Source organism: Panthera uncia (assembly GCF_023721935.1).
Source record: "Panthera uncia isolate 11264 chromosome C1 unlocalized genomic scaffold, Puncia_PCG_1.0 HiC_scaffold_3, whole genome shotgun sequence".
NCBI lineage: Eukaryota > Metazoa > Chordata > Mammalia > Carnivora > Felidae > Panthera > Panthera uncia.
Window position 1 is genome coordinate 65,806,577 of NW_026057584.1, and position 27,528 is coordinate 65,834,104.

General features: G+C 35.9%; 1 protein-coding gene across 1 annotated transcript in view; it reads left to right on the forward strand.

The window, feature by feature from the left end:
• Positions 1 to 27,528, forward strand: part of TTC21B (tetratricopeptide repeat domain 21B) — an 82,646-nt gene that overhangs the window by 9,611 nt on the left and 45,507 nt on the right. Inside the window, exons 5-15 of the mRNA XM_049615553.1 lie at positions 1,096 to 1,218; positions 4,753 to 4,910; positions 9,076 to 9,160; positions 10,477 to 10,575; positions 13,184 to 13,376; positions 14,207 to 14,304; positions 14,861 to 15,061; positions 19,714 to 19,843; positions 23,368 to 23,525; positions 25,270 to 25,494; positions 27,018 to 27,256. Coding sequence (XP_049471510.1) covers positions 1,096 to 1,218; positions 4,753 to 4,910; positions 9,076 to 9,160; positions 10,477 to 10,575; positions 13,184 to 13,376; positions 14,207 to 14,304; positions 14,861 to 15,061; positions 19,714 to 19,843; positions 23,368 to 23,525; positions 25,270 to 25,494; positions 27,018 to 27,256 — 1,709 coding nt within the window. The remainder of the gene's footprint in view (positions 1 to 1,095; positions 1,219 to 4,752; positions 4,911 to 9,075; positions 9,161 to 10,476; positions 10,576 to 13,183; positions 13,377 to 14,206; positions 14,305 to 14,860; positions 15,062 to 19,713; positions 19,844 to 23,367; positions 23,526 to 25,269; positions 25,495 to 27,017; positions 27,257 to 27,528) is intronic.

The following is a 27,528-nucleotide window of genomic DNA, read 5'->3' on the forward strand; positions in this document are numbered from 1 at the left end:
GGGTAATGTATTTGGTTCCAGACATACTATGTTTCCACCTCTGGTGGAACAGTGAGATGGAGATAGTAGATGAGCTCTTAGGAAAAGAAAAGTTTAGAAAGAGGTATTGGACTAGAAATAAAGGTTGAGAATCATCCACACAGAAATAATAGTTGAAACGATTCAAATACAGACATTGATCTAGTGAGTAGAAATAGCATTTAGTATTCATTTCTGTCTTTTCAGGTGAAATATAGGGAGGTAAATATAATCATAAAGATTTATAAGTTTATGAATTAACCTAGAAAAAAAATTTTTAAGACTTTATTTTTAAGTAATCTCTACACCCAATGTGGGGCTCAAACTCACAACCCCAAGATCAAGAGTTGCATGCTTTTCAACTGAGCCTGCCAGGTGCCCCTAGAAATTTTTTGATAGAAAAACAGATTTCACAACTATTTATTTGACATTAAAAAGAAAAGTAACCTGTAGACATCTTCTTTCTTATTCTATAAACCTTATAATCCATTGGCTCCCTAACATTTCTGAAAGTAAGCATCTGTGACTTCTTCAGTCTTTAATTTCTGAGGCCATTTATCCTTTCATTTGAAATGCACTGGACTGGTCACAAGGATTAAGATAGTTATCTTAACTTTAAAAGTTAAGATAGGTTATCTTAACTTTTACTATATATAAAGCAAGACACTTCTGTTTTTCCATCTCAGTTCACTTGGTCTGTTTGCCCAAAAAAAGAAGTAACACATTCTTGTTTATGTATTGAATTACATGTTTAACAACTTTCAATAATAATTTACTAGCAAAGTCCAAGATGAGACTACTGGTTATTTAGTATTAATGGAATATTTGACAAGTTTTTCAATATTGGACACATCATAATCTTAAGGGCTAAAATACATAACAGTTCCCAAAACTCGAGGCTGGAAAAGGTTTGAACAAGTTTTATTGAACACTGTTTTATTGTTCATAACATTTTTTGACAGAGTGATTGTTGTTACTAATTACAGAAAAGGACATTAGTTTTTACCTCTTTCATCAACATTTATTTCTTTTGTTTCCAATAAAATGGGAGTATGATTAGAATTTTTCATTCTACAGGGACAGGTTTTGAGAGCATGGCTTGATATCACAAGAGGAAAAGAACCTTATACTAAAAAAGCACTAAGATATTTTGAAGAGGGATTACAAGATGGAAATGATATTTTTGCTCTGCTGGGTAAGGTGAGTTGAAGTTAGGGTAAATAAATCATATTTTAAAATTTATTCATAGTATATATATTTGAAACCCAACAAAACTGAGTAGTTCAAAAAAGATAGTAATTGTTATGTTACTTTTATCAGCTCTCAACTGTAAGAGGAACTTGCATTTTATTTGTATAGGACAGTGAACTACAAACTAGAGAAAGGTATTTCCTTACCAAGTTCCTGAATCCTGATTGGTTTTAATTTGTTTTGTGATGGTGGTGGTGGTGGTTCCGGTGGTTCCTATATTGCTTATTTTACCAAACATTTATGGTTTGTCTAACATGTGCAAGGCATCACTGTAGATACCAGGGAGACCCTGAGCAAAATAAAACCTCTTGCTTTTATGGAGCTTATACTCTATTGTTGGAGACAGATAATAAACAAAATAAGTAATTATATTACATAGTATATTGGAAGGTAATAAGTGCAATGGAAAAATAAGTAAATCAGATAAAGGGAGAGAAGGAGAGCTGGGAGTATGAACCTATAGTTTTAAATCATGTGGTCAGAGAAAGTGACATTTGAGCAAAGACCTATAGGAAGTGAGAGTTACTGCTCTGTGGGCACCTGGGGGAAAGCATTTACAAATAGAGGAGATAACAAGTTGAACTACCTTAAGGCATGTTCAGGGCATTGCTGGGAGGCCAGGAGATGAAAGTGGGATGAGCTAAGCAGAGGGTAGAAGTGGAGGCTTGAGGAAAAGAAGGTGAGTATGAGGATGGGGGGTGGGGGTGTGTGGGAGAGATGAGGAGAGCCATGGCTGATTGTGTAAAGCCTTTGGCTTTTACTTTGAACCAGATGGATGGGCAGCCAATGATAAGAGAAACAACATGACCTGACTTACATTGTGAAGGATGAGTCATTAGAAATCATTGGTGGGTAGAAATGTATAATTTGGGTCCTTTCTTCAGTTCCATTGATGCCTTCTGAATGTCTTAGAATATTAAAGTTTTTGATTCAGCAAAAGGAAATTAAATTTATTTGTTAGGAAAACAGCCTGTTAGATAAGCAGTAATTTGCAGGTGTAAAAAAGAAGAGAGGATTATTAGTGTCTTGACTCTTGTTGATATCCCCTCATGGCTTTTGCCAGTTTCTGTGGCTAGTGAACTTGTTTGGATATTCGCCTCTGGTACAAATAGTATTCACTCTGAATGCACTCAAGTTTTACCTGATGGCACTGCTAGACGAATTGAGCATTTATCAAGCTTTTAAAAAGTTTTTCTTGATCATTTCAACTCCACCCTCTTCTTAAAGAAAAGCTGATTGAGGAGCACCTGGGTGGCTCAGTTGGTTAAGCATCCAGCTCTTGATTTCAGTTCAGGTCATGATCTCACCGTCCTGAGATGGAGCCCCTGGTTGTGCTCTGTGCTGGGCATGGAGCCTGCTCAAGATTCTCTTCCTCTGCCCCTCCCCTGCTTGCACTCATGCTCTCTCTCACTCTCTCTCAAAAGAAAAAAAAAAGCTAGTTGATAATCTACTAAGGTCTAGGGCTATTTCAGGTGTCAGTATAAGCAGCTTAGGAGAGATTTACCTTTTGCCTCCAATACTTAAGATTTGTTTAAATTCTTTTTCTGATACAACCCATTCCAATTATGTATTTATTTTTCAGTTAATTCAATAGAGGATGTTTGCATTAGCCTAATTCCAACTAGGAATGATAGGAACCAAGTACACAGCAAATTTAGTTTCGTTTAATGTGTTATGTGGCATCATATGGGAGGTGATGGTCTAAGGAAGTAATAGATGTGGTCCTTTAGTATGATTTTCTTTTTTTTATATCATCAGCTATTTAGGCAGATTCCAAGGTATATATAATTTGAAAATATTCTCAGCATTAATCTTTATGCATTATTGTCAACTATTTAGAAATTTTAATAATAATTTATTTTGGCATAGTAGCAGGGTCGGGTGGTTCTCAGGCTTTAATTATATGGGAGTTATATGGGACTATAGATGAGAATATAATCTCAAACCTATTTCAGGATTATATTGTAATTCTACTGTACATGTATTGAGACTGGACACTCATTTTGAACTGAGATATTCCAGGACTAAATTTATTCCTAAAGGAGATCCAGAAGCAAATTTTTAAAAATCTGATATATGATAAATATGCCTAATGTCTGCTCTTAAAGTGCTAACTCTATAGCTTTATTTTTTCTGACTATGAAAGTAATACATGGATACTGTACAGAATGCAGTAATATCAGAATTAAGAATAGATATCACCATTGAAGATAACCAGTTAAACTATTATATTATAAATGACATCTCTTTATGTCATTAAGCATAGATCTATAAATCTATATAATGACTTTTAATGACCACCTAAAATTTGAGTAAATAGGTATGCTATAGTTTGATCCTGAATGGGCATTTTGGATTATTTTTTTTCCTACTATATCTAATATAAATCTGCCATAAATACAATCTTTTTTTTCCTATGGTCTTATTCAATTATTTCATTAAGATACATCCTAGAAGTGAAAATATTAAGGTAGAGGGAGTTGTTTGAACTTTATTTTGCTTATTTCTTAAAGTCTTACCTTCTTTAAAGTTACTTATTTTTTATTTCTTTTTGTTTTTAAGCTTATTTATTTATTTTGAGAGAATGCATGCAAGTGAGGGAAAGGCAGAGACAGAGAGGGAGAGAGAATCCCAAGCAGCTTCTGTGCTGTCAGCACAGAGCCTGATGCAGGGCTCAATCTCACAACTGTGATATCATGGCCTGAGCTGATACCAAGTCAGATGCCTAACCAGTAAGCCACCCAGGAGCCCTATTTTATTTTTTTAAAGATTTTATTTTTAAGTAATCTCCACCTAACGTGGGACTTGAACTTACAACCCTGAGATCAAGAGTTGCATGTTCTATGGACTGAGCCAGCCGGGTGTCCCAGCCTGAAAGTAGTTTTGTTTTTTTTTTTTTTTAAAGATACAAAATCTCTTCATTTTATTTTATTTCACTTTTAATTTTTTTAACATTTATTCATTTTTGAGAGACAGAGAGAGCGTGAGCAGGGGAGGGGCAGAGAGAGGGAGACACAGAATCCGAAACAGGCTCTAGGCTCTGAGCCATCAGCACAGAGCCAGTCACAGGGCTCAAACCCACAAACCATGAGATCATGACCTGAGCCAAAGTCAGACACCCAACGGACTGAGCCACCCAGGTGCCTCTGAAATGTCTTCATTTTAGATGCTATTTGCAAATATCTTGGAAATACTTTATTCTAAAAGATAATTTTTCTGTTCTAGTTATTTAAAAGTAGATTTTATAACATAGCCACTTACATACAATATTTTTATTGTTTTGTGATGTTTTAAAATTTTCGTTTTGTTAAAAACTTATTTTATATTTCTCATTATAAAAGTGATAACTATTCCTTACAGAAAGTCAGAAAACAAAAACATAGAAAATGTTAAACGTTAGTATCCTACCTCTCAAGGGTAACTGTTATGAGAACCTCGGTGTATATGATTGGAGTTTTGATGTCACTTTTTTCCTCCTATTAGGCACAATGCCTTGAGATGCGCCAGAATTATTCAGGTGCTCTGGACACTGTGAACCAGATAATAGTGAACTTTCCTAGTTTCCTTCCTGCTTTTGTAAAGAAAATGAAACTACAGCTCGCCTTACAGGATTGGGACCAGACTGTTGAAACAGCACAGAGGTTAAGTAAAAGAAGATAATACAAGTACCTTTGGATCTGGTTATAATTTCAGGGAAAAAAAAAATCTGTATTCTTTTATCATAAGATTTTTTATTTTTATTTAAGTTTATTTACTTACTTTGAGAAACAGAGCATGAGCAGGGGAGGGGCAGAGAGAGAAGAAGAGAGGATCCACGCTGTCAGCACAGAGCCTGACATGAGGCTCGATCCCACGAACTGCGAGATCATAACCTGAGCCAGAATCAAGAGTCAGAGTCTTAACCAACTGAGCCACCCAGGCACCCCTATTATAAGATTTTTTTAATTTGATTTTTTTTCAAGCAATATAGAATTGAAAGAGAACTTAACATTGCACTGTTTTTAGCAACTGAATGTTTTGATTTATATAAATATCTGAATAGTTGTTCTAAGATAATCTTTTATGCAAATATCCCTGCCCTAGTGAAGCTTATATTCAAATGAGAGGAACCATATAATAAGCAGAACAAGTAAAAGATTACGTAGTATGTTAGAAAGTTTTAAGTGCTATGGAAAAAAGATAAAGCTGGAAAGTGAAATAGGGAGTGGGAGGAGGGATTCCATTTTATGGGACGGTCAGGGAAGGCATCACTGAATAGGTGACATTTGAACACAGGGAGTAAGCCATGCAGATATCTGGGAGAAGACTGCAGAAGGTCGGAAAAGCAAGTGTGAAGACCTGAGGCAAGGGTGTGTGTCATGTTTTTAAGGAGTAAGAAGGGGGGGTAAGATGACTAGACAGTGAAGTCAGAGCAGAAGGGTAGGAGGGAGCAGGGGAGCCAGGATATAAATGGTCTTGTTGGTCATCTTGAGGATTTGGATTTTTCCTCTGAAGTATAAAATGGAGGATCCCCTCTCTCCCTCGTCTCCTTTCTCATTTTCCTACTTTCTCTCTCCACTGGCCTCCCACTTCTCCCACATCTTTTTCTTGATATTTACGATAAATAAACCAGTCTTGTATCCAGTAGGTTTTCCGTAAGAATTTTATTGATTGCATGCCATGTACTGTTGCTTATCCTCTGAATTTCCTGTAAATTGGTACTGGATATAGAGGCTTGGTTAGATACATGTTCAATTTTTTTTTCTTTTTGCAGTTACTTCATAAGTGGTGATGTGTTCTTTTATCGAAGGGACATAATCCCCTGCTGTCTTTTTTGTGGTAATATCAGAAATCTGTGCTCAGTACCTGGGTGCTTTAGGATTACAATATGGTTATATCATTCTGCATTTCTTAGCTGGAGTACTATTAAAAAAAATTTCGCATCAACTGGTCGGTTATCCAGTGGTATAGTTCATGTAAGAAAAGTTGGATAAGTGCTTGAATCTTTTATTTCTGGGTTTCAAAAAACCAAAAAAATTAGAAAGTTCCCTAGCATCCCCGAATTGTGATTGATTAGCAGTTTGGGTTTGTTTATATAACATGGATTAAACTTGTGTGCTTCTAACCGTTTTGATTGTTATAATTGCTCATATTGTCTCACTATTGGCTGTTAGTAGCCTCTTCAAGTTAGTTCTTAGGTCCTTTTGACGGGATCCTAGTAATCTTCAATAATTTCCTTGCTATTTGGTGTATAGCAAGATGCACTAGGGTCATTTTGTGTATTTTTTGCCCTAAACAGGAATCAGCTGTTATGGAGTGCAATATAATCCCTTTTAGTGGGAAGTGGTATTTGGAGGCCACAATTTGGGCATTAGTAACTCTTTGATGTTTATATTTTTCTAGATTTCTTTTCTAGGCACTTTGTATGAGTGGGAGGTGGTGGAGTATCGATATAGTATATTAAATATATATATATATATATACATACACACACACACACACACATATATATTTGGGGATGTTTGTAAAATAAAAAATAGACTATAGTTTTTAAGCTTGATTTTTATTTACTTGGTATTTTGTGGATATTCTTTTATATCCATTCAGCCAGATATACGTAATTATTTTTTAACAAAGTACACATCCATAAAGTAAACATATAAGTAGTTGATCTTTCCCCATTGATAGCCATTTAGGGGTACACACACACACACACCCCTTTTTACACATATAGGTATATTTCTGGAGGATCATTTCTTAAATGAGGGATTACTGAATTAAAGGGAATCATATTTGTTAGGGTAGGCCGAGCTCCTATAAAATAGATCTAAACACATAATAGAATACTTTTTCTGCCATATGTAATTGTTTTGAGTGGGTGTAACTTTTGATCAGTCAGCCTTCCTCCACACTGTCATTCAGGGACCTAGGTTCTTTCCATATTGCAACTCTGCGATGTCCTAAAACCTCATGACGTTGGTATCCAGCTGGTAGAAAGGGTAAGAGTGTGGCGGAATCATTCCACTTTCCTTTAAAGCCCAGGCCTAGAAGTGGGCTGTCTCCCGTGGGCCACATCTAATTGCAAAGGTAGCAGGAACATGTCAGCTAGCTATGTGCCCAAGCAAATGAGGAAAGAATGATTTGAGGAGACAGATGGCAGTCTCTATCTCGGGTATGCATGTTTGAAATTTGCAAAGACACTACCAAATTGTTCTTCTAAGAAATTGTACTAATTTATACTCCCATGAGTACTCTCCAGAATGCCCCTCCCCCATCCTTGTCAACTCTGGCTATTATCAGTGTGGTGGTTTTGTTTTTAACGATCTGGTAGAATAAAAGTGGTAGTATCTGGTAGAATAAAACCGTATTTTTATTTTCATTTCTTTGATTATGTTGAAATTGAGCACCTGCATATTGCTAAGGCTATTTTTTCCCCTGTAAAATGACTGGTCATTTTTTTCCCCATTATTCCCTGTATTTCAAATACATTTTTATATTTTGGGGGGCATGTTCTCCATCACATTTCTTTTTTGATAGTTTTCTTGGCTCTTTTTCAATCGACTGTCAGAATTAACTTACCAAGTTAAAAAAAAAAAAAAGAAACTTTCTAAGATTTTGGTTTGAAATGCATTGAATCTATAGATTATTGGGGGGGGGGGGACCTTTTTAACCAAAAATGGGTGTTATCATGTGGCAACTATTGCGGCATAGCAAACAGCTACAAATCTCAGGTCTTAACAATAGTAAGCACTCATTCCTCACTTTGGTAGGGATCATCTCGGGTCTGCTGGCCTCCACCGGCCCTGCCTGGTGTTCTGCTTCAGATTTTAGGTCCATCTGGGTGGTGTGGCACTTTATTGCAGTTTGGTCTCTGGTCAGCTCTACGGGTGTTCTTCTTTGGGCTCAAGCTAGAGAGCAGCAGCTACCCAGAGGTGAGCTCGTCTCCGTGGTTATAGCAGAGATGTAAAGGGACAGGCAGAAGTATCCAGTGCCTCTGAAACTTTGGTGTGGCACACTGCCAGTCCTGTTCACATTCCATTGACCAACATTAGGAAGATGTCCAAGTCCACAGCCAAGGAGCAACAAAGTACATGTCAGCATTTATAGGAAGAACTCACTTTCGTGGCAGAAGGTATATATTCTTGGAAGGTGGAAAATTGAAGCTAATAATTCATTGTACCACATCATCCATAATAAGAAACCTGGTGTGTTATTACCCCATTTGTTCATTTCTTTTTTAAATGTCCTTGAGCAAAGTTCATAGGAATTTATATAGCTTTTGCATATTTTTTACTAAGTTTATATCTTTTTTGGGGTAAGGGGAGTTGTTCCTATTACTAATCAGATATTTTTCCATAATATTTTCAATTTTTTTTTGTCACATAGGAATCTGTTTTAATGTTGTGAATTACATTAAGAGACTTTTAAATATTTAACCAATCTTCTGATTCCTGAAATTCTTGTAATAAATCTTCCTGGTTAAGGTGAATTTTTCTTTTTAATATACTGTTATGCATGGTTAAGTAATACTTTATTTAGGATTGCCAAAGAATTTAATGAGACTGGTACCATCTATTCATATCTTTTTAAAACATATTAAAGACTAAGAATCAGTACTCCAGCAATGCATAAAGACTAAGAATCAGAGATTTTTTTTTAGCTTAAATAATGAGGTTGATAATTTTCATAAAGGAGATTTTATTTTACTACTTAAAATTCTTACTTAGATAATGGAGTAGTCAGACCAGCAAAATGACTTTTTCAACCTTCAAATAAAAGAAAGCACATTAAGTTTATTTCAACATTAAGTGAAATGTTTTTCTGCAGGTTAATGCTTCAAGATAATCAAAATGTGGAAGCTCTAAGAATCCTGGCTCTTTACTATTTGTGTAGGGAGGGGGACATAGAGAAGGTAAGTTGTATTGTACTATTTAAGTTTCCTGTATTAAAAAATCTATAGTTACACACACACATATGCACATATATAAGAGCCTTCAAGAGCTCTTTTAGAATGTATTACATGGTACTTTTTACTTGATTCCTAGAAATACACCTTAACAAAGAGATGAGCTTCTTAAATCAACTAGTAAAGCAAAAATATTATATAGTTAAAACTACCTTAAAAATTCCTTAAATCATTAATTATAGTATATGTGGTTTTCCACATAAAACCCCAGTACAGTATTATATACATGATTAATGTAACTGGTGGTGCTAGGTATGGAAGAATATATATACAAAATATGATTTGTAGTATTTTTACAATTTAACTGTGTTTGCATTATTTAAATGGGCTTAGGATGAAATCCCATTGGACCTTATAATAAGGTACATGTTTCTGTAGTAATGAGCACATTGATTATATACTGAATTATGGAATGCCAAAATCCAGTTTGAAGCAAATAGTATTGTAACAGGTAATAGATTTGAATTGTGTTTAGTCTGGTTAAATCAGTTAATATGATAGCAACTAATAAATTTTTCAGTAAATACCATAAGAATTTCAGTAGGGGTGCCTCTTCAGTAAATTTTCCTGGCATTGAAGTTACTTACCATAAGTGTCTTAGTGATTTTTCTAATCTAGAGAATATTTTAAATATAAACCAGACTATATAAGTAATTTGAAGTCCGATCTCATACAATAGTAATGTTTATACTTATATTATTCATATCTCATGTGTGTCATGAATTAATTATTGGAGAGGGAGCTTGGCATATATAGTTAATTGAATATTATGGGTATCTTTACCTACCCAAAGAATTCCATTCAATAACAGATATTTTAAAAACACATTTTAAAACTCAATTCTTTATTCATAATTCTTGAGCCTTTTAAAAGAATTTTTGGGGCGCCTGCACGGCTCAGTCGGTTAAGCATCTGACTTTGGCTCACTCATGATCTCACAGTTGGTGAGTTCGAGCCCCGGATCAGGTTCTGTGCTGACAGCTCGGAGCCTGGAGCCTGCTTTGGACTGTGTGTCCCTCTCTCTCATTCTGCCCCTCCCCTGCTCATGCTCTCTCTCAAGAATAAATAAACATTAAAGAAATTTTTTTTAATTAAAAAAAAAAGAACTTTTAATACATTTTGCAACATAGATGATTTCACTGGAGTCAAGAGGGAATTTGCAAAAGCAAACATTTTTTAAATGATAATATTTATTCATGTATATGTCATGTATTCTTTTTTTCTTTGTTATTTTAAAATTATACTGGATACTTTTGTTTTAGGCTGCCACCAAGCTGGAAAACTTAGAAAATGCATTGGATGCCACGGAACCACAAAATGCTCAACTTTTTTATAAGATCACAGTAGCCTTCAGCAGAACTGTAAGAGTGCCTGCAATGTACCAGAGTTCTGTATCTGTAGCTGGGAATGTAAAATAAGTCACGAAGGTTGAGGCACCAAAGGGGATATGGCCTAGAGTGAAAATACCCTACATATATAAATATGTGATAACATTCCTAAGAAAATCCGTTTGGAGGAGATAACATAATTTCTCACCAACCATAAGAAGACATCATAAAGGCTTCATGGAAGGCTTTGTTGAGCCTTTAAGGATAGGAAAGTGGTAAATTCCAAAGGAAATGGGAAATCATGTATTTTAATCAGAGCGTAGGATTTATGATTAGAGTTATTCTTTGTTTTGTTTTTTAAAACTACAGTTGACCCTTGACTGACACGGGTTTGAATTGCATGAGTCCACTTAAAGCAGATCTTTTCAGTCAATACACTACAGTACTGTAAATGTAGTTTCCTTATTATTGTGATTTTTTTAATAAAATTTTCTTTTCTTTAGCTTATTTTATTACAAGAATACAGTATATAATACATATAATGTACAAAATATGTGTTAATAGACTATGTTATCAATTAGGTGTGGTCAGTAGTAGGATATTTTAATAGTTAAATATTTGGGGAATCAAAAATTATATGCAGCTTTTGAACTGTGCGGTGAAGGGTGGAGGCCAGCACCCTACCCCCATGTTATTCAAGGGTCAGTTGTATTTGAAAAAAAGTTTTAACATAGGTAAGAGACAATTTTGGTGGGGGAAATGGTTGGGATCTTTTTGTTTTAATAATAATAAAGAAATGTTTTTATTACAACATCCAATAAGAAGAAGATAATCAGGAATGGAGTAGAAAAATACAGCAGAATCTCAAAATCAATACAAGGAATGGAGGATTGAAAAGTTAATTAAACTAATTCCTTATTTAAAAAATAAGGAAAAGGTACACATAAGTAGATGAAATAATAGATAAACTGAAAGAAAAAAATCAAGGATATCAATTGTTAAATGCCATGAAGAAACTGATTCTTTTGTTAAAAAACAGATTGTCAGATTGTGTGAGATTTAGAGGGGAAAAAAATCCCTGCTATTACAAAAGTTTGAGTTAAGGAAGATATTTACCTTTTTTTATTTATTTCATTGCCAGATCATTTATTTTGATTAGTTTTTAATTAAGCTTAAAAAATTCAAGCAGTTTAGAATTTTACTCTTAAAAGTTACTGTGGTAGGGGCACCTGGGTGGCTCAGTCAGTTGAGTGTCCCGGCTCTTGATTTCAGCTTAGGTCATGATCTCCGGGTTGTCAGTTGGAGCCCCACATCTGGCTCTGTGCTGGCAGCACAGAGCCTGCTTGGGATTGTCTCTCTCCCTCTCTCTCTCTGCGCATCCCCTGCTTGCGATCTCACTCTTTCTCTAACATAAATAAATAAACTTTTTTTAAGTTATTATGTTAGAACATTATGTACTTATTTTAGTAGAGTAGCCATTTCTTGAACTATTTTTGAAGCTTTTATAACAAAGATTCTAATGCATGATCTTTTTTTTTTTAAGTTTATTTATTTTTGAGAGAGAGAGTGTGTGTGTGTGTGGGCACGATCAGGGGTTGGGCAGAGAGAGAGGGAAAGAGATTCCCAAGCAGGTTCTGTCCTGTCAGTGTGAAGCCCAGTGCGGAGCTCGGTTCCACGAACTGGGAGATCCTGACTTGAGCCAAAATCAAGAGTTAGACGCTTAACTGAGTTACCCAGCTGAGCCCAAATGCATGATCTTTAAAAATATTTGCCCTGAAACCATAAGAGACTCTTAAATATAGAGAACAAACTGAGGGTTAATGGGGAGGGGAGGAAACAGAGGGGAGGGGAAAATGGGTGATGAGCACTGAGGAGGGCACCTGTTGGGAGGAGCTCTGGGTGTTGTAGGTGAGCAATGAAGCTTGGGAATCTACTCCCGAAGCCAAGAGCACACTCTATACACCATATGTTAGCTAACTTGACAATAAGTTATATTTAAAAATATTTATATACTACCTTTTTCCCATTAAAAAAATAAATTAGGAGAAAATACAAAGAAGAAAGTAAAAATACTAATGATCTCACCACGGAAAACTTAACATGTTTAACATTAAAGTGTTTATCCTTTCTCTGCACATATACACAATTTTTAATAAAAAGAGATGATATTATAAAATAAAATAATAAAAAAATGAAATATTTGCCCTGGTGGTATACCTTCTCCTTAGGGGGAAAGCAAATCCTTGTCCTAGGTTTTGATTTGATAAACTACATATATATGTACATATACATATCTGTAACCTTAAAGTAATGATTTCCTCATCTAATTTATAAAACAATGATAAGACAGTTTGAAAACAGTCCTAAAAAATACACTTGTGTAGCATCTTTAGAGTATACTTTCCAGGAAGCTGTTGTTTAAAAGCAGTGTTCATGAGGATTTTAAGTTCTGATTAGATGTAAACTCTTTCTTGCTGCACTGTCCAGGTAGTAAATGGAGAAGTTTTATTTTCCTTTAGTTATTAAATCTTTTTTTTTCATTCTATTTCTATGAAGTACAAATAGTTTGTATATTTAGAAAAAAAATAATCCTCCCACCTGAGTAGAAGTGTTTGACTTCTAAATTTTTTTTTCTTTTTAGTGTGGACGAAGTCAACTCATTCTTAGAAAAATTCAGACATTACTACAACGAGCTCTTGCTTTAAACCCTGAACAATCAGAATTTGCTACAGAACTTGGATACCAAATGATTTTACAAGGAGACATGAAAGAAGCATTGAAGTGGTATAATACCGCCATGAAACTGGATGAAACTAGTGTCCCCGCACTAATTGGTATGACAACTGTTTCTATAAGTGTTCCTCAGATATATATACATAATAATTCCTTTTCATACCTGCTATTAAAGAAGAAAATATGTTGTGGTTTTCTAAAATCAAACTGTCCTCTACTATCCACAATAGAAAAAAACATAAATCTTTAAAAATAAAGTTTTCATTTTTAAAAAATTTTTTTATGTTTATTTATTTTGGAGGGGGGGAAGAGAGAAAGAAATCCCAAGACGTGGGGCTTGAACTCACAAACTGAGATCATGACCTGAGCTGAAACTAGTCGCATGCTTAACCAATTGAGCCACCCAGGCGCCCCTTTTTAATTTTACTTGGTTTTAGACAGAGAGAGCATGAACTGGGGAGAGGGGCAGAGGGAGAGAGAGAGAGAGAGAGAGAGAGAGAATCGGAAGCAGGCTCCATGCTCAGCACAGAGGCCAACCCAGGGCCCAACCGACTCGAGTCGGATGCCCAACCGACTCGAGTCGGATGCTCAACTGACTGAGCCATCCAGGTGCCCCTAAAGTTTTCATTTCTTATATAGTATCTTGCGATAATAAACTTTTATGGGGGTAGTTCCCATAAATTCTGAAGTCCTTAGTAACTGATTTTATATAGGTACAAAGCTGACAATTTTATTTCCTTTTATTCTCTTTTTCTTCTTTTTTAAATCTGATGTAGTATTTATGACTTTATTGTATTTTATTATAATGTATCAATACTTTAATATATTATGGGGGGAAAAACCTATTTTATTAATCCTTGTGTTGTTAGCTTGACGTGTACATACCTGAATGGATGTGGACTTTGACTGTTTTTGTCCTATTTGGCTTTAGGAGTTATCCGATGTCAATTAATAGAAGGGCAGTTACAGGATGCAGATCAGCAGCTCGAATTCCTTAGTGAAATTCAGCAGTCTATTGGAAAATCTGCGGTACAGTATTTTATTTTATCAGATCGTATAGATCCTAGCTACTGTTTATAAAATATGAAATTTTTTTTAGTAATAGTAATGGCTTTAAAAGACTAATATATGATAATTTTAATGTATGATTGCATTTACTAACTTACCTCCTTGCAGAATTAGACTTTAAGTAATCTTGTATAAGAGTCTAAAAGTTTGGCGCACCTGGGTGGCTCAGTCGGTTGAGCGTCCGACTTCGACTCAGGTCATGATCTCACAATCCGTGAGTTCAAGCTCTGCATCAGGCTCTGTGCTGACAGCTTGGAGCCTGTAGCCTGCTTCAGAGTCTGTGTCTCCCTCTCTCTGACCCTCCCCCGTTCGTGCTCTGTCTCTCTCTGTCTCAAAAATATATAAGCATTAAAAAAAATTTTGTTTTTAAAAAGAGTCTAAAAGTTTGTCCAAGCTAATACTTAAATTTGAATAAATATTGCACATAAATAGCACTTCATATGTGTTTGAAATCTAAGTAGAAATAAATGGCTTTACAACTGAATGGGATAATTAATGGCAACTGCTTAATTTGTAGGAATTAATTTATTTACATGCAATTCTTGCTATGAAGAAAAATAAGCGACAAGAAGAAGTTATTAACATGTTAAATGATGTTCTGGACACTCATTTTTCACATTTAGAAGATTTACCACTTGGCATACAATATTTTGAGAACTTAAATCCTGATTTCTTACTAGAAATTATTACAGAATATCTGAATTTCTGCCCAATGCAGGTAAGTAATTCTGGGACTTTTTTCAGTGAAAATATTTACAACATCATTTACACAGTGTTTTATGAATGTGCTAATAAATTGTCTTTCACATATTAGATTATATCTGCATCTTACAATGGTAGTATTCGTATCTATATTAGTTGAAATAGTTTTTAAGTCAGAATATTTATGCCAATGACGGCTATCAAGTAATAAATGTTTTGGTTTATAAATATTCACTTGTAGTTCATAGAATGTTAATATCTTCACTTCAGGAGAAATATTAGAAGTTGTTTAAGTCAGACATTCATGTAATACTTGAATCTACTCCATAGCATCTTTTTTTTTAATTTTTCTTTTTTTTTTTTTTAACGTTTATTTGTTTTTGAGAAGAGAGAGACAGAACATGAGTGGGGGAGGAGAGAGAAAGAGGGAGACCCAGAATCTGAAACAGGCTTCAGGCTCTGAGCTGTCAGCACAGAGCCCGACGCGGGGCTCGAACTCACGGACCATGAGATCATGACCTGAGCCGAAGTCAGACGCTCAACCGACTGAGCCACCCAGGCACCCCTGAATCCACTCCATAGCATCTTAAGGGCCCATCCAACCTTTGGGTACACCTAAAAGTGCAGTTCTTACTGTATAACTATAACTGTTAGACTGCATTTCCTGTGTTAAATCAGACTTAACTTCATGTTAAAAAAAATTCACCTGTGTCCTAGTCATCCTCCTGCTCTCTGAAGTGGCACGGGCAAGTCCAGTTACTTAGCCAAAGCAAGGGTTATTCCTCATTCATAAAACAGACCTTCAGATTTTAGAAATTAGTTTTCATGTTCTCCCTAAACAAGTCCAGGTTTTTAGCCATTTATTTTTATATGACATAGCTAGAACCCTGCTCGTGGGCCTGAGGATAGCCTTTCTCCTGTTAGTAAGCTCTCCTGAAGGTCACTAGTCCAAATGTGGGTTTGGCCCTGGCAGATCCTCTTCTCCCTAATTCTAGATGTTCTTCTAGCTTCTTTTGTGAATCATACGATATTATCAACCCCTATTGAATTAATAGTTAACTAAAGTCTTTTGATCTATTATTCACTGTAACTTAGGACCAAACTGTAGACTGTACATTTATCCCTGTGAAACCTTATCTCCTCAGACCCCTCTCATAATTCCAGATTACCGTATTATTTTAGATCCTGATTGTCATCTATTTTATACAGATCTTTAGTGTCATCCAATATCTGCCTTATGCAGCACTGAGTAGAACTGAAAATGGAGGCTTTTATTGAACTACCAGAGAGTTGTTTCCAAACTGATGTGGATCCGTTAGTCAGCACTTTCTTATTATGACAGTAAGCAGATGACTTTACGTTATATTCAGCTCATGCTTCAACACAGGAATATCATAATAGGAAGTGTCAGATGTTTCATTGCTAAAAGCATAATTCTTAGCATTCTCCCTGATTTACAGCTTCCATAATTGTGTTAATAAGGAAATGAGGATAATGGCCTTTCTTTAGGGAAGCCATGCGACTTTTGTTGATCACTATGTCATTTTCTAAACTTGTATAAATCTGTTTTTTTTTTTTCTTAATTAGCCCTTTGGGGGCACTTGGGTGGCTCAGTCGGTTAAGCATCTGGCTCTTGGTTTTAGCTCAGGTCATGATCTCATAGTTCGTGGGATCGAGCCCCACTTTGGGCTCTATGCTGATAGTGCAGAGCCTGCTTGTGATTCTGTCTCTCCCACTCTCTGCCCCACTTCCCCCCCCCCCACCCCAGCTTGTCCTCTCATGCTGTATCTCAAAATAAATAAATAAACTTAAAAAATAATAATAAATTAACCCTTCTGGAATAGGGTTGATCCAAGTCTTCCCTGTCATGATGTGCTTTCAGTTGCTTAGAATTAGAATGCATTTTTCAGTACTTGTGCAATAATCAGAATTCACTCAATGAATGCTTGTAGAGTACCCAGGACTTTGCTTGGAGCTGGGGAAGTAGTTGTGAAAGGATAAAGTACAGCCTTTGTCCTCTATGAAGCATATATATAACTAGCAGGAGGAGACAGATAATATAACCAATTATATGGTGTATTAGAAAATCTCAGAAGAAATAGGTGATAATTTTTTTAAATTTTTTTTAATGTTTATTTATTTTTGAGAGAGAGAGGGAGAGCACAAGCAGGGGAGGAGCAGAGAGAGAGGGAGACACAGAATCTGAAACAGGCTCTAGGCTCTGAACTGTCAGCACAGAGCCCGACGCGAGACTCGAACCCATGAACTGTGAGATCATGACCTGAGCTGAAGCTGGACGCTCAACCAACTGAGCCACCCAGGCGCCCCTAGGTGATAATTTTAGATAAGATGATCTGGTTAGGCCTCATTAAGTGGTAAAAGTTGAACAAAAACGTGGTGTTCATGTGGAGATATGGTATAGATTGTCTCAGTCACAGAGAACAGTTGTGCAATGGCCCAAAGGCCACAAGGAGACTAATGTGACAGGGATGGAGTGAGGAGGAGGAGGTCACAACAGAGAAAGCAGACCACGTAGGTCCTTAGAGGTGTTGTCCCTCCCCTGGCATCGATTCTGAGTACAGTGGGGAGCCGCCAGAGGGTTTACAGCGTCATCTGACTCAGTAATTTAAAAAGGATTTCTGTGGCAGCTGTGCTAAGAATTAACTGTAGGTGGATCAAGAAATAATGTGTTAAGTGGCAATTGTGTCCCTAGTCCACAACATTTTGTGTTTCCCCCCCCCCCCCCATATAACCTTTGTCAGCATGGCAGCACCTAATTAACATTCATAATGGTATTTCCATGGGGAAATATCAGAAAGGCAGACTTGCCTCTCCAGTTCTGTTCCTTGCCCCTTTTATATTTTGTTTTTAATCAGACAGATGTTATCTTAGAGATTGTCCACGTACAATTCACTCTGAAAGTGTTTACAGCAAAAATGACGGTTGTTCTCAATAAATAACTCTTAGCAGGTGGTAAAGAACCTTTGCCACCTATATCACCTACACTTTCGCTGTTTTCAGTTACACTGAAAAAATAAATACTTTTGAAGAATTTACTCTGTATTCATACTATGTGAAAGAGTGTAAAATTCTGATCTTCAAGGCACATAAAGACCCTAACCCTATAAAAGAAGCAAAACAAAACATGAAACTACTTTGGAATTGTATAAGATAATGTAGGATGCTAAATTTTATTACGTGACTTATAAGTGCTGTAGAAATTTAAAGAAGTCGATGTATTGTAGGCATCAGTGGTCATATTTTGAAATAATTTTTGAGTGCACATTTTTTTGTGACTCAACATAGTGAAGAGATGTGGTAGTTTCTTTTCAGTAGTCACGTCTCATTGTAGGAGTGATTGTAAGACACTATACTCTAGTTAAAAATATATATGTGTGGACGGGCACCTGGGTGGCTCCGTCAGTTAAGCGTCAGACTCTTGACTTTGGCTCAGGTCACGATCTCTCTGTTTGTTAGTTTGAGCCCTGCATGGGGCTCTGCACTGACAGTGGAGAGCCTGCTTGGAATTCTATCTCTCCCTCTCTGCCCCTTCCCCACTTGGTCTCTATCTCTCTCTTGAAATAAATAAAAATAAACTTAAAATAAAAAAGAGTATATATGTATGGAGTGTAGGGGGACGATGGGGAAGATTATTTTTCAAATTAAGGACACAGCATCAGTAGGTCAAAGCAGGGAGAATAAACGTTTGATATTTAAACTAATATCACATTTGTAACTTGTGAGTGGGTAACCCTTGGATAAAGATCGGTTGGGTAGACAGCCATTAAAACAATAAACAGGGGCGCCTGGGTGGCGCAGTCGGTTAAGCGTCCGACTTCAGCCAGGTCACGATCTCGCGGTCCGTGAGTTCGAGCCCCGCGTCAGGCTCTGGGCTGATGGCTCGGAGCCTGGAGCCTGTTTCCGATTCTGTGTCTCCCTCTCTCTCTGCCCCTCCCCCATTCATGCTCTGTCTCTCTCTGTCCCAAAAATAAATTAAAAACGTTGAAAAAAAACAAAAAAAAACAAAAAAACAAAAAAACAATAAACAAATGTTATAGTACTGTTTTAGTTACCATATTCACTATGTATTAATAAAAAGAGAAAAAAAAATCCTTTGAAAGCCTTTGACATGCCAGGCAGAAAAGCAGAGAACGTGAACGTGTGAGACATTTGGTATAATACACATGAGTGTGTTCTACCCTCTGACTTCTAGGAAAAATAATTTTCTAGAAACTGAACTTACAGTACTCTAGGGAGTAATGCAAGTTACTGAACTGTGTAAATCATAGGCAGGTCTAGAATTAGAACTACATTGCCTTGACTCTCATTTCCAGCAAGAAGTTCTGTCTCTCAGTTATCTTTCCTTTGAGTATGTTTCCTTGACAGTTTTTGAACAAATATGCTCCTTTCATGTTATCAGATCAGTAACTGTAATAATCTCATAACTGTTTTGCTGAATAAAAGCCATTACATGGGCTGTTCACAGATCCCAAGGGGATAAATTAGTATTAGTCATGTTATAGGAAAGATATTATTGCAAAAATAGAATAAGAGAAATTTTGGGAAAATAGGTAGTTTTGCTAGTTACACTAAAATTTAGTATGTTTGTTTACTTTTAGCTAAATACTAATATAATTATAAAATGATGTGCTAATTTGTTTTGTTTAGCCTGCAAGTCTTGGGCAACCTCTTTCTCCACTTCTCAGACGTTGTACCTCAATCCTGGAGACTATAGTAAGAACTGTACCAGGTCTACTGCAAGCTGTCTTCCTTATAGCAAAAGTGAAATATTTATCAGGTAGAATATAACTTAAAAACTTAAATTGACCTTTTAATTCTGATGTTGATAAAAACAAAGGTATGTTTAAGCACTCCACATACTTGAAGAATAGTCACATAAGATGCATTTTACTTGTGCACAAACAAATAATTTTAGTCCAAAATAAGATTGTGTAAAATTGCATTAAATTATTTTGTGTTTAATTCTTTATAAATCAGCATAAATTTTCATTGTTCAAGTGAATTGACAGGAAAAAGCAGTTGTACCATTTACAAAAAAGTCCATCAGATGGTACTTAGATGGCAATAAGAATTCATAGCCATTAATCCATAGTTGACTCATTGGTATAGCCAGATGCAAAGTTTACCAGGTTTCAGGCCTTTATGAAATGTGTTGATTAATTCCTGCTTAGTTTCTGTGATTATGTATAGCTAAAAAAAAAATAACCCCAGGTTTATAACCTTAGTTTTTTAGGACACAAACAGGTGTGTGACTATACACATAATAGATCATTCTTTGTGCTTATGTTTATGTACCTTTGGTAGATGAATTGCCACACAAAGTAAATTAAGTTTGTAAAATCATAAAGAGTAGAAACCAGCTTAAAGATATTACCGTAAACGATTATTTCTTGCATGTAATGGAGAGAGAAGATTGACTTTATAATTTATCTGACTTCAGTTTTAACTGTTAAAAAAAGAACTAGGTGATCTCAAAAGTTTGTATCTCTGAAATACTCTATATGTAAGAAGTGGCTTTATAATACCTTCTTCTGATTAAGTTCTACTATTGAGCCACATGATATTTCTACTTTTCCTCTCAGTTGAAACAGTATTATCTACTAGGTGATTAAACAAACTTTGAGTTCTGTGATTAATTTATCAAACACTTACTATTTATTTTGAAAATTGATATAAATCAGTCTCAATATAGTATTACTTACTTGCCAAAGTTTCATAGATGGACATTCTTTTTAAAAAGAGCAGCCTTGGGGCGCCTGGGTGGCTCAGTTGGTTAAGTGTCTGACTTCGGCTCAGGTCATGATGTCACGATCCGTGAGTTCGAGCCCCGCTTCGGGCTCTGTGCTAACGGCTCAGAGCCTGGAGCCCGTTTCAGATTCTGTGTCTCCCTCTCTCTCTGCCCCTCCCCTGTTCATGCTCTGTCTCTCTCTGTTTCAAAAATAAACGTTAAAAAAAATAATAAAAATTTAAAAAAATAAAATAAAAAGAGCAGCCTGAAACCATTTGAAGTAACGCTGGCATGTGTCCAAATAACGGTATCCTGATAAATTGCCAAATGCAATGACTTCTGACCTGAGAACTACCTGGAGTTGGACCAGTCTTCACAGGTTAAGGGCACAGACACGAGCCACAAGTTCAGGGGTTGCCAAGGCCATCTGAACTTCTGACTAGCTGACTACAGATTCAGGGTTTCTATGACTCCTCAGCTTCAAATTCGCTAGAATGACTCATAGAACTGAGGAAACCACTTAATTAGAGTTTTAGTTTAGAAAAAAGATACTAATCCAAACCAGCAAAAGAGAGAGATGTACGGGGTGGGGTATGGGAGGGTCCCAAATGTGAAGCTGCCATTGTTCACTATAGAGTACACATAAACTTTCCAACATATGTGTATATGACAATACATAAAGAACATTAATAGCCAGGGAAACTCAACTCAGGTTTAGAGTTTTTAATTAGAGAATCATTATATAGGCACAGATCGAATCATTGGGTGTGTGATTGAACTCAGTCTCCAGGATCCTGCTCCCCAGTCCAAGTAGAAAACATAGTTCAAAGCCCCAACCCTCTAAGTACTTGGTTGGTCTTTCTGGCGGGGATAGTCCCCATGGAGTCATCTCCTTAACATAAGCTATCTAGGGCCTCACCATGAGTCTTCTCACTTAGGTAAATGATCAGAGCTGACCTCAAACAACAAAGATTTCCCTCTCACTTGGGAAATTCTATGATTTCAAGACTCCTTCCCAGGAAACGGGACAAAGGCCAGCCAAATTCTGTGTTACACCAGACCCTAACAAAGAGATACATGTAGGACAGAAATATCTTTCATTTTCTCCTTAAGGGAAATTGGGCTATTCTTCGATAAAAATGTGATGTTGATGTGTTCTTTGTTTATGTGGCTATTTTCCCCAACGGTGATTACCCATTTCTCATTTTTAAATATTTAGTGACCTTCTAAATACTAACTCCACACATCTTTCCCCCTCATCACCATTAAACAAAACAATAAAAATTCTGATCTCAATTATTCATACAGTCCTCATATTCTTCAGTCTCTTATTTATAAATCCTGATTCTTTTCCTATGTACTTTCCCCCTTAGCAGTAACCTCCAGGTTATCTCCTTAATTCTTTTACATGGAGGTGGTAATTTGCACACCAGGTTATTATCCTTAACCTTTCCATTTCCTTTTCTGCCTATTCGATTCTTGAGCGTTAGATCTTATCACAACAAAAAATAATCCAATATTATTTATTATGTTTGATGGTTGATTGACAAATTTTGATACTGTATTTATTAAGTTATTATGCAGCCTCAGCCAGTTACTCTGTCTCTAAGAAAACTGTTTTCTGTTTATGTGGATTTTGTCATTGGTAGTTTAGGCCTTTGGGAACAGGAAGCCCTAAGTATAAGTCTTATTTGGTCTATTGAGGTATCATGTAAGGTTAAGGAGAGTAATGGAACAGAGAATAATTTAGGGCTTGCCCTTCCCCCATGCTCCTAACAAGGTTGAATGGGGAGTTGGGCTCCTATACCTAGCCAGTCTATGAGATGGCTTTGGGCAGATCACTGTAGGTTACATCACTAGAAAGTTCTTCTGGGACCTAGAGTTCATGCCCTTCCTTCTCTGAAGAGCCTCTTTTGACCCCAAGTACCAGCCGAGCCTAACAGATTCCACCCATTCTTGTCACTTTAATTTTGATCATTTCTTCCATCTAAGACCCCCAGAGGTACAGAGTATGCATGCCCAAAACACTGACTATTTCAGTTGGTATTTAAAAGCATATTAAATCAGTAGTTCATATTTCTGAATGTCTGGAATATATCCTTATGCTTTTTTTGTTCTATATACAGTGATAAAATTTCTAGCCAAAAATAATTCCAAGACTAGATCTTCTTTGTTAATGTAAGGGACGCTACAGAATTCTACCTATTTAAATGTCTGTGTTTTGCAAAACTTACTGTAATAAAATTGTAAGCAAAATTTTTTTGATCAGGAAAATAAATAAAGGTACATTTATGGTCCTCTCGGTAACAACAGTAATGGACTCTGATCCATCCATTCACAGCTTTTCTCTGCCTTGCTCCTTATGGAGCTCCTTATGGACTTACAGGTATATCCTTTCATGAAGTCTAGAAGGAGGCTAGCTACCTGGTGCAGGTAGAGAGGTTACACTGCCTTATGAATAGAGAACTTTAGTTTAAATACTGGAACTCTCCATAAACTCCTCATGACCCTCTTCTCTCTCACATCTCTGTCTCTTAACCATTTGAATTACAATGCTTTGTTTCTGTCATTAGGTGACATTGAAGCAGCTTATAATTACCTGCAGCATTGCCTAGAACACAATCCTTCTTATGCAGATGCGCATCTCCTGATAGCTCAGGTTTATTTGTCTCAGGAAAAATTCAAATTGTGTTCTCAGTCACTTGAACTTTGCCTGAGCTATAATTTTAAGGTAAGTATTCCAGATTCACGTGGGAAAGGACATATCACCCTCCTTGAACCTTTAGCAGATACTTACATATTCAGCTATCTTGCATTTTTGCTTATATGTTTTGCTAATAAATGTATTTTTAATGGAAACAAGTTTGGATTCACAAGCAGTGGGAGAAAACATGGAGGCAGCTGTGGTATAATTAAAAAACTGTAAGGAGTTGGACACAGAATACCTGGGGGTCAGTGTCTAGTCACTTATCTCTCTCTGAACCTGTTTTCTTTTCTATAAAACTCATATAATAACACCCTACAGTTATAATGAGCATTAAGTGCAATAATGGATGTATATAAAAATAATTGTAAGCTATAGAACATTATGCCAAATATTTTTATGTGTAAGAACTTTATTTTACTGCTTTTTTCTTTCTTGGATTGTGGCTTTAATAACATCTTTTTAGAGTCATCATCAAAGAACACCTAGTCATTTTGAAAGTTCATATATGGTTTGAGGATATAAACACACTAGGTTTCTATCCAAGATATTCTGTGTTACATCCCATATCTCTAAGCATTGGGGAAAATCATAGGTTCAGGTGCTTCCTAACTACCTAGAATCATGGAGGAGCTCCTCAAACTTTGGCTTTGGTTCACAGGGTCTTGAACCCTATTATGTGAGGACGCTTCAGTGGACTGGATAATTCAAGATTTGCAGAAGGCAGTGCCTGCTTCTTATGTCACTAGTTCTCAAGATGGGTGGTACATTATGACCCCAATGCCAGTACCCTATCCCAAGAAATTGAAATCTCAGAGAGAAGAATAGAAGCATGAGTAAATTTACACAAAACCCATCAGCAAATGTGATGCCTCGTTAAGGCTTAGAGCTGCAGCCTCCAGGGCAGTTGTAGCCATCCTAGACATTAGATGACTGCCACACTGCCTCATTCTGGATCATCTCCTTCCTTTGACTCCTTCTTCATTCATTTTGTCATTCTCTTATTTTTTTCTGTAAACACTTTGGATAGCCAAAATAAAGATAGAAACTTCATTGCTACAGGTTTCAGAGTAGTATCAGTGGGTAACACCAAGTTTGACTAAAATGTTCTGAAATTTTTAATCCTAAAATTAAAAAATAGAAGAAAAGGGAAAAACTGTGTTTCTAGAAATCTAATGACTTTATATCAGTACTAGAAGTCCCAGATAAATGCCTTGCCTGAAAACTAAATTTCTTAGAATATACTTGCCAGCCTTGGGGCACCTGGGGGGCTCAGTCAGTTAAGCGTCTGACTTCAGTTCAGGTCATGATTGCATGATTTGTGGGTTCGAGTCACATGTCGGGCTCTGGCTTGACACAGAGCCTGGAGCCTGCTTCAGATTCTCTGTCTCCCTCTCTCTCTGTCCCTCCCCCACTCATTCTCTCTCTCTCTCTCTCTCTCTCTCAAAAAATAAGATAAACATTAAAAAAAATTTTTTTAAAGAATATATTGGCTAGTCTTTTTTTAAAGTATTTTCTCTTCTATCATGGTAAAAGCCCATCACCTGGTTTGTTATCCAGAAGGATGCTAGAGAATGGCAGTTTCCTTGAATCTGGTATCACACAGTAAATGATCACAAAATTAATAAGAGGGCAAAAATAGACCTCAGGTACATAATACAGGCTGAGTGTCCTCAGAGATTCTGTTATTTTAATGTTTGGTGGATTGTAAATTATGTGTTGATGTTGTATGTATATTCTAAGGAAGTATTTCTGAATATTATTTTTTCAGGTGAGAGAATGCCCTTTGTATCATTTGATAAAAGCTCAGTCACAAAAGAAAATGGGAGAAATAGCAGAAGCAATTAAAACCCTGCATATGGCAATGAGTTTACCAGGAATGAGGAGAATTGGAGCTTCCTCAAAATCAAAACACAGAAAAACTGAAGTTGATGCAAACCATCGTTTATCAGTCTTTCTTGAGTTGGTAGAGGCTCACCGCTTAAATGGAGAACAGGTAAGTCAAGTTTTAATTCAGTAGTTCAGCTCTGAACTTTTATACAAGTGTACATATTAGTAGGAAATGGAAAAGCTAAAATTGTTTTCTTGGCCAAATGATAAAGTTTAGAAAATTTCTCATTACTTTGAACCAAATCATGTCCTTTCTTCAAGTCCCTGAAGTTAAACATAATTTGTACCTGGATGGCCTTAGGTATCAGTGTACTTACATTAGCTACCAGGCAATAGAATAACATATGTGTAATATAATATGAGTAATAATATAATACGTACCATGAAATGTATGAATGTAGTATAACGTATATAGCAATATAATGTGTGATGATTTCAGCTACCATGAAAGGTAATAATATAATTGTCATTCTGTGAATTCCTGAAAGGACTCACACACATGCACATACACGTATGTACATGTGCACACAAGTACTACTGGAATCAAATGAAAGTACCAATCTGAAATTCTAATAGTTGAGAAAACAAAAGGAACACTTAATGAATATACCTTTGGTAAATTTATAGGGTGATCATAAAATCAAATACTTAAAATAATATATACAATAATATAATGCAGTATAATACAACATAATATTATATAATATAATATAATATAATATAATATAATATATAATAATAAATAGACAGGAAGTAGGCAAGGATGCAATTCTGAGAGAGGAGTTAAAGCCTTATAGAAAATGAAGAACTTAACATCATTTAGGTCTGTTTTTTAGATTGCAACAGTTGCTAGTCAGTTATTTTCATATTTTAGCAGAAATGAAGAAGGCTGTGTCTAGATTCTTGCCAAATCGCAAAATAATTTCTATTTCACTAATACATTAACATAAATACATAACAAGAACCAGTTCTACCACAGATAGTCGATTCTAAAATGCACTATTTTTTTCATGTTAATGTTTCTGAAATCGGAATGTCTTATATTCTCTAAAATTGATATTGATCTTAAAAGACATTTTAGTTTCACTGAGGTACAGACTTGAAAATGAGGTAATGTATTCAGCTGAGGCATAACAGAACTGCTCCTGGTATAGGGAATAAAGTAATCTGCTACTTGGTGAAGAGCCATTTGGTACAGTGGATGATTGTGGACTGGATCCCATCAAGGGGGCAATAATGAACATGGCTTCTTAACTCTCCAAATTTCATTTTCCTTGCTGCAAGATGGGGGTTTTTGTGAGAGGGCTTAGAGGGGTTTTGTGAGAATTAAATGGGTTGATATAATGCTGGATACAAAGTAAATGCTTATTAAATTACAGTAGCAGGAGCTCTTTCATAGCAATTGCCATTGTCCTAGTCATGAAAACACTTTTCACCTAAAAAATATTCATACTGTCATCTGAATTTGGTCTCTGAGTTTAGTTTTAAATTTTTGTACTTTTCAGAAATCTGTCAATTTTCATCATACCTGAATAATTATTGTTTATTCTGGATTAGTAGAAAATCTTCATTTCTAATGTAATTTGTTGAATATTTTGAAAGAATGTTATTTTAACTTCATCTTTATAGCATGAGGCAGCGAAAGTTATACAAGATGCCATCCATGAATTTTCTGGGACATCTGAAGAATTGCGTGTTACTATTGCTAATGCAGACCTAGCTCTGGCCCAGGGAGATGTTGAGCGAGCTTTAAGTATGCTTCGGAATGTTACCACTGAACAGCCTTATTTCATAGAGGCCAAAGAAAAAATGGCAGATATTTATCTGAAGCACAGAAAAGAGAAAATGTTATATATTACTTGTTACAGGTAAATGATTATTTCAACCCACTGTATTTTGACACATTTACTTCTTAAAATTAGTTCCCAGAGTTATTTCTTCTTTCTTTAACTGCTTTACAGAGATATTTCATAGACCCTTTCCTTAATATATTCTACTACCAACCACAGTCACACTAACTAAGCAACTCACTCTCCTAAGACATAAATCATTAATGATGATGATTATTTTGTGGCTTACTCTAGATTCTTAACTCTCCTCCTTCATTAGATGTTATTTCTAGACCTTAAACCTTTCTGTT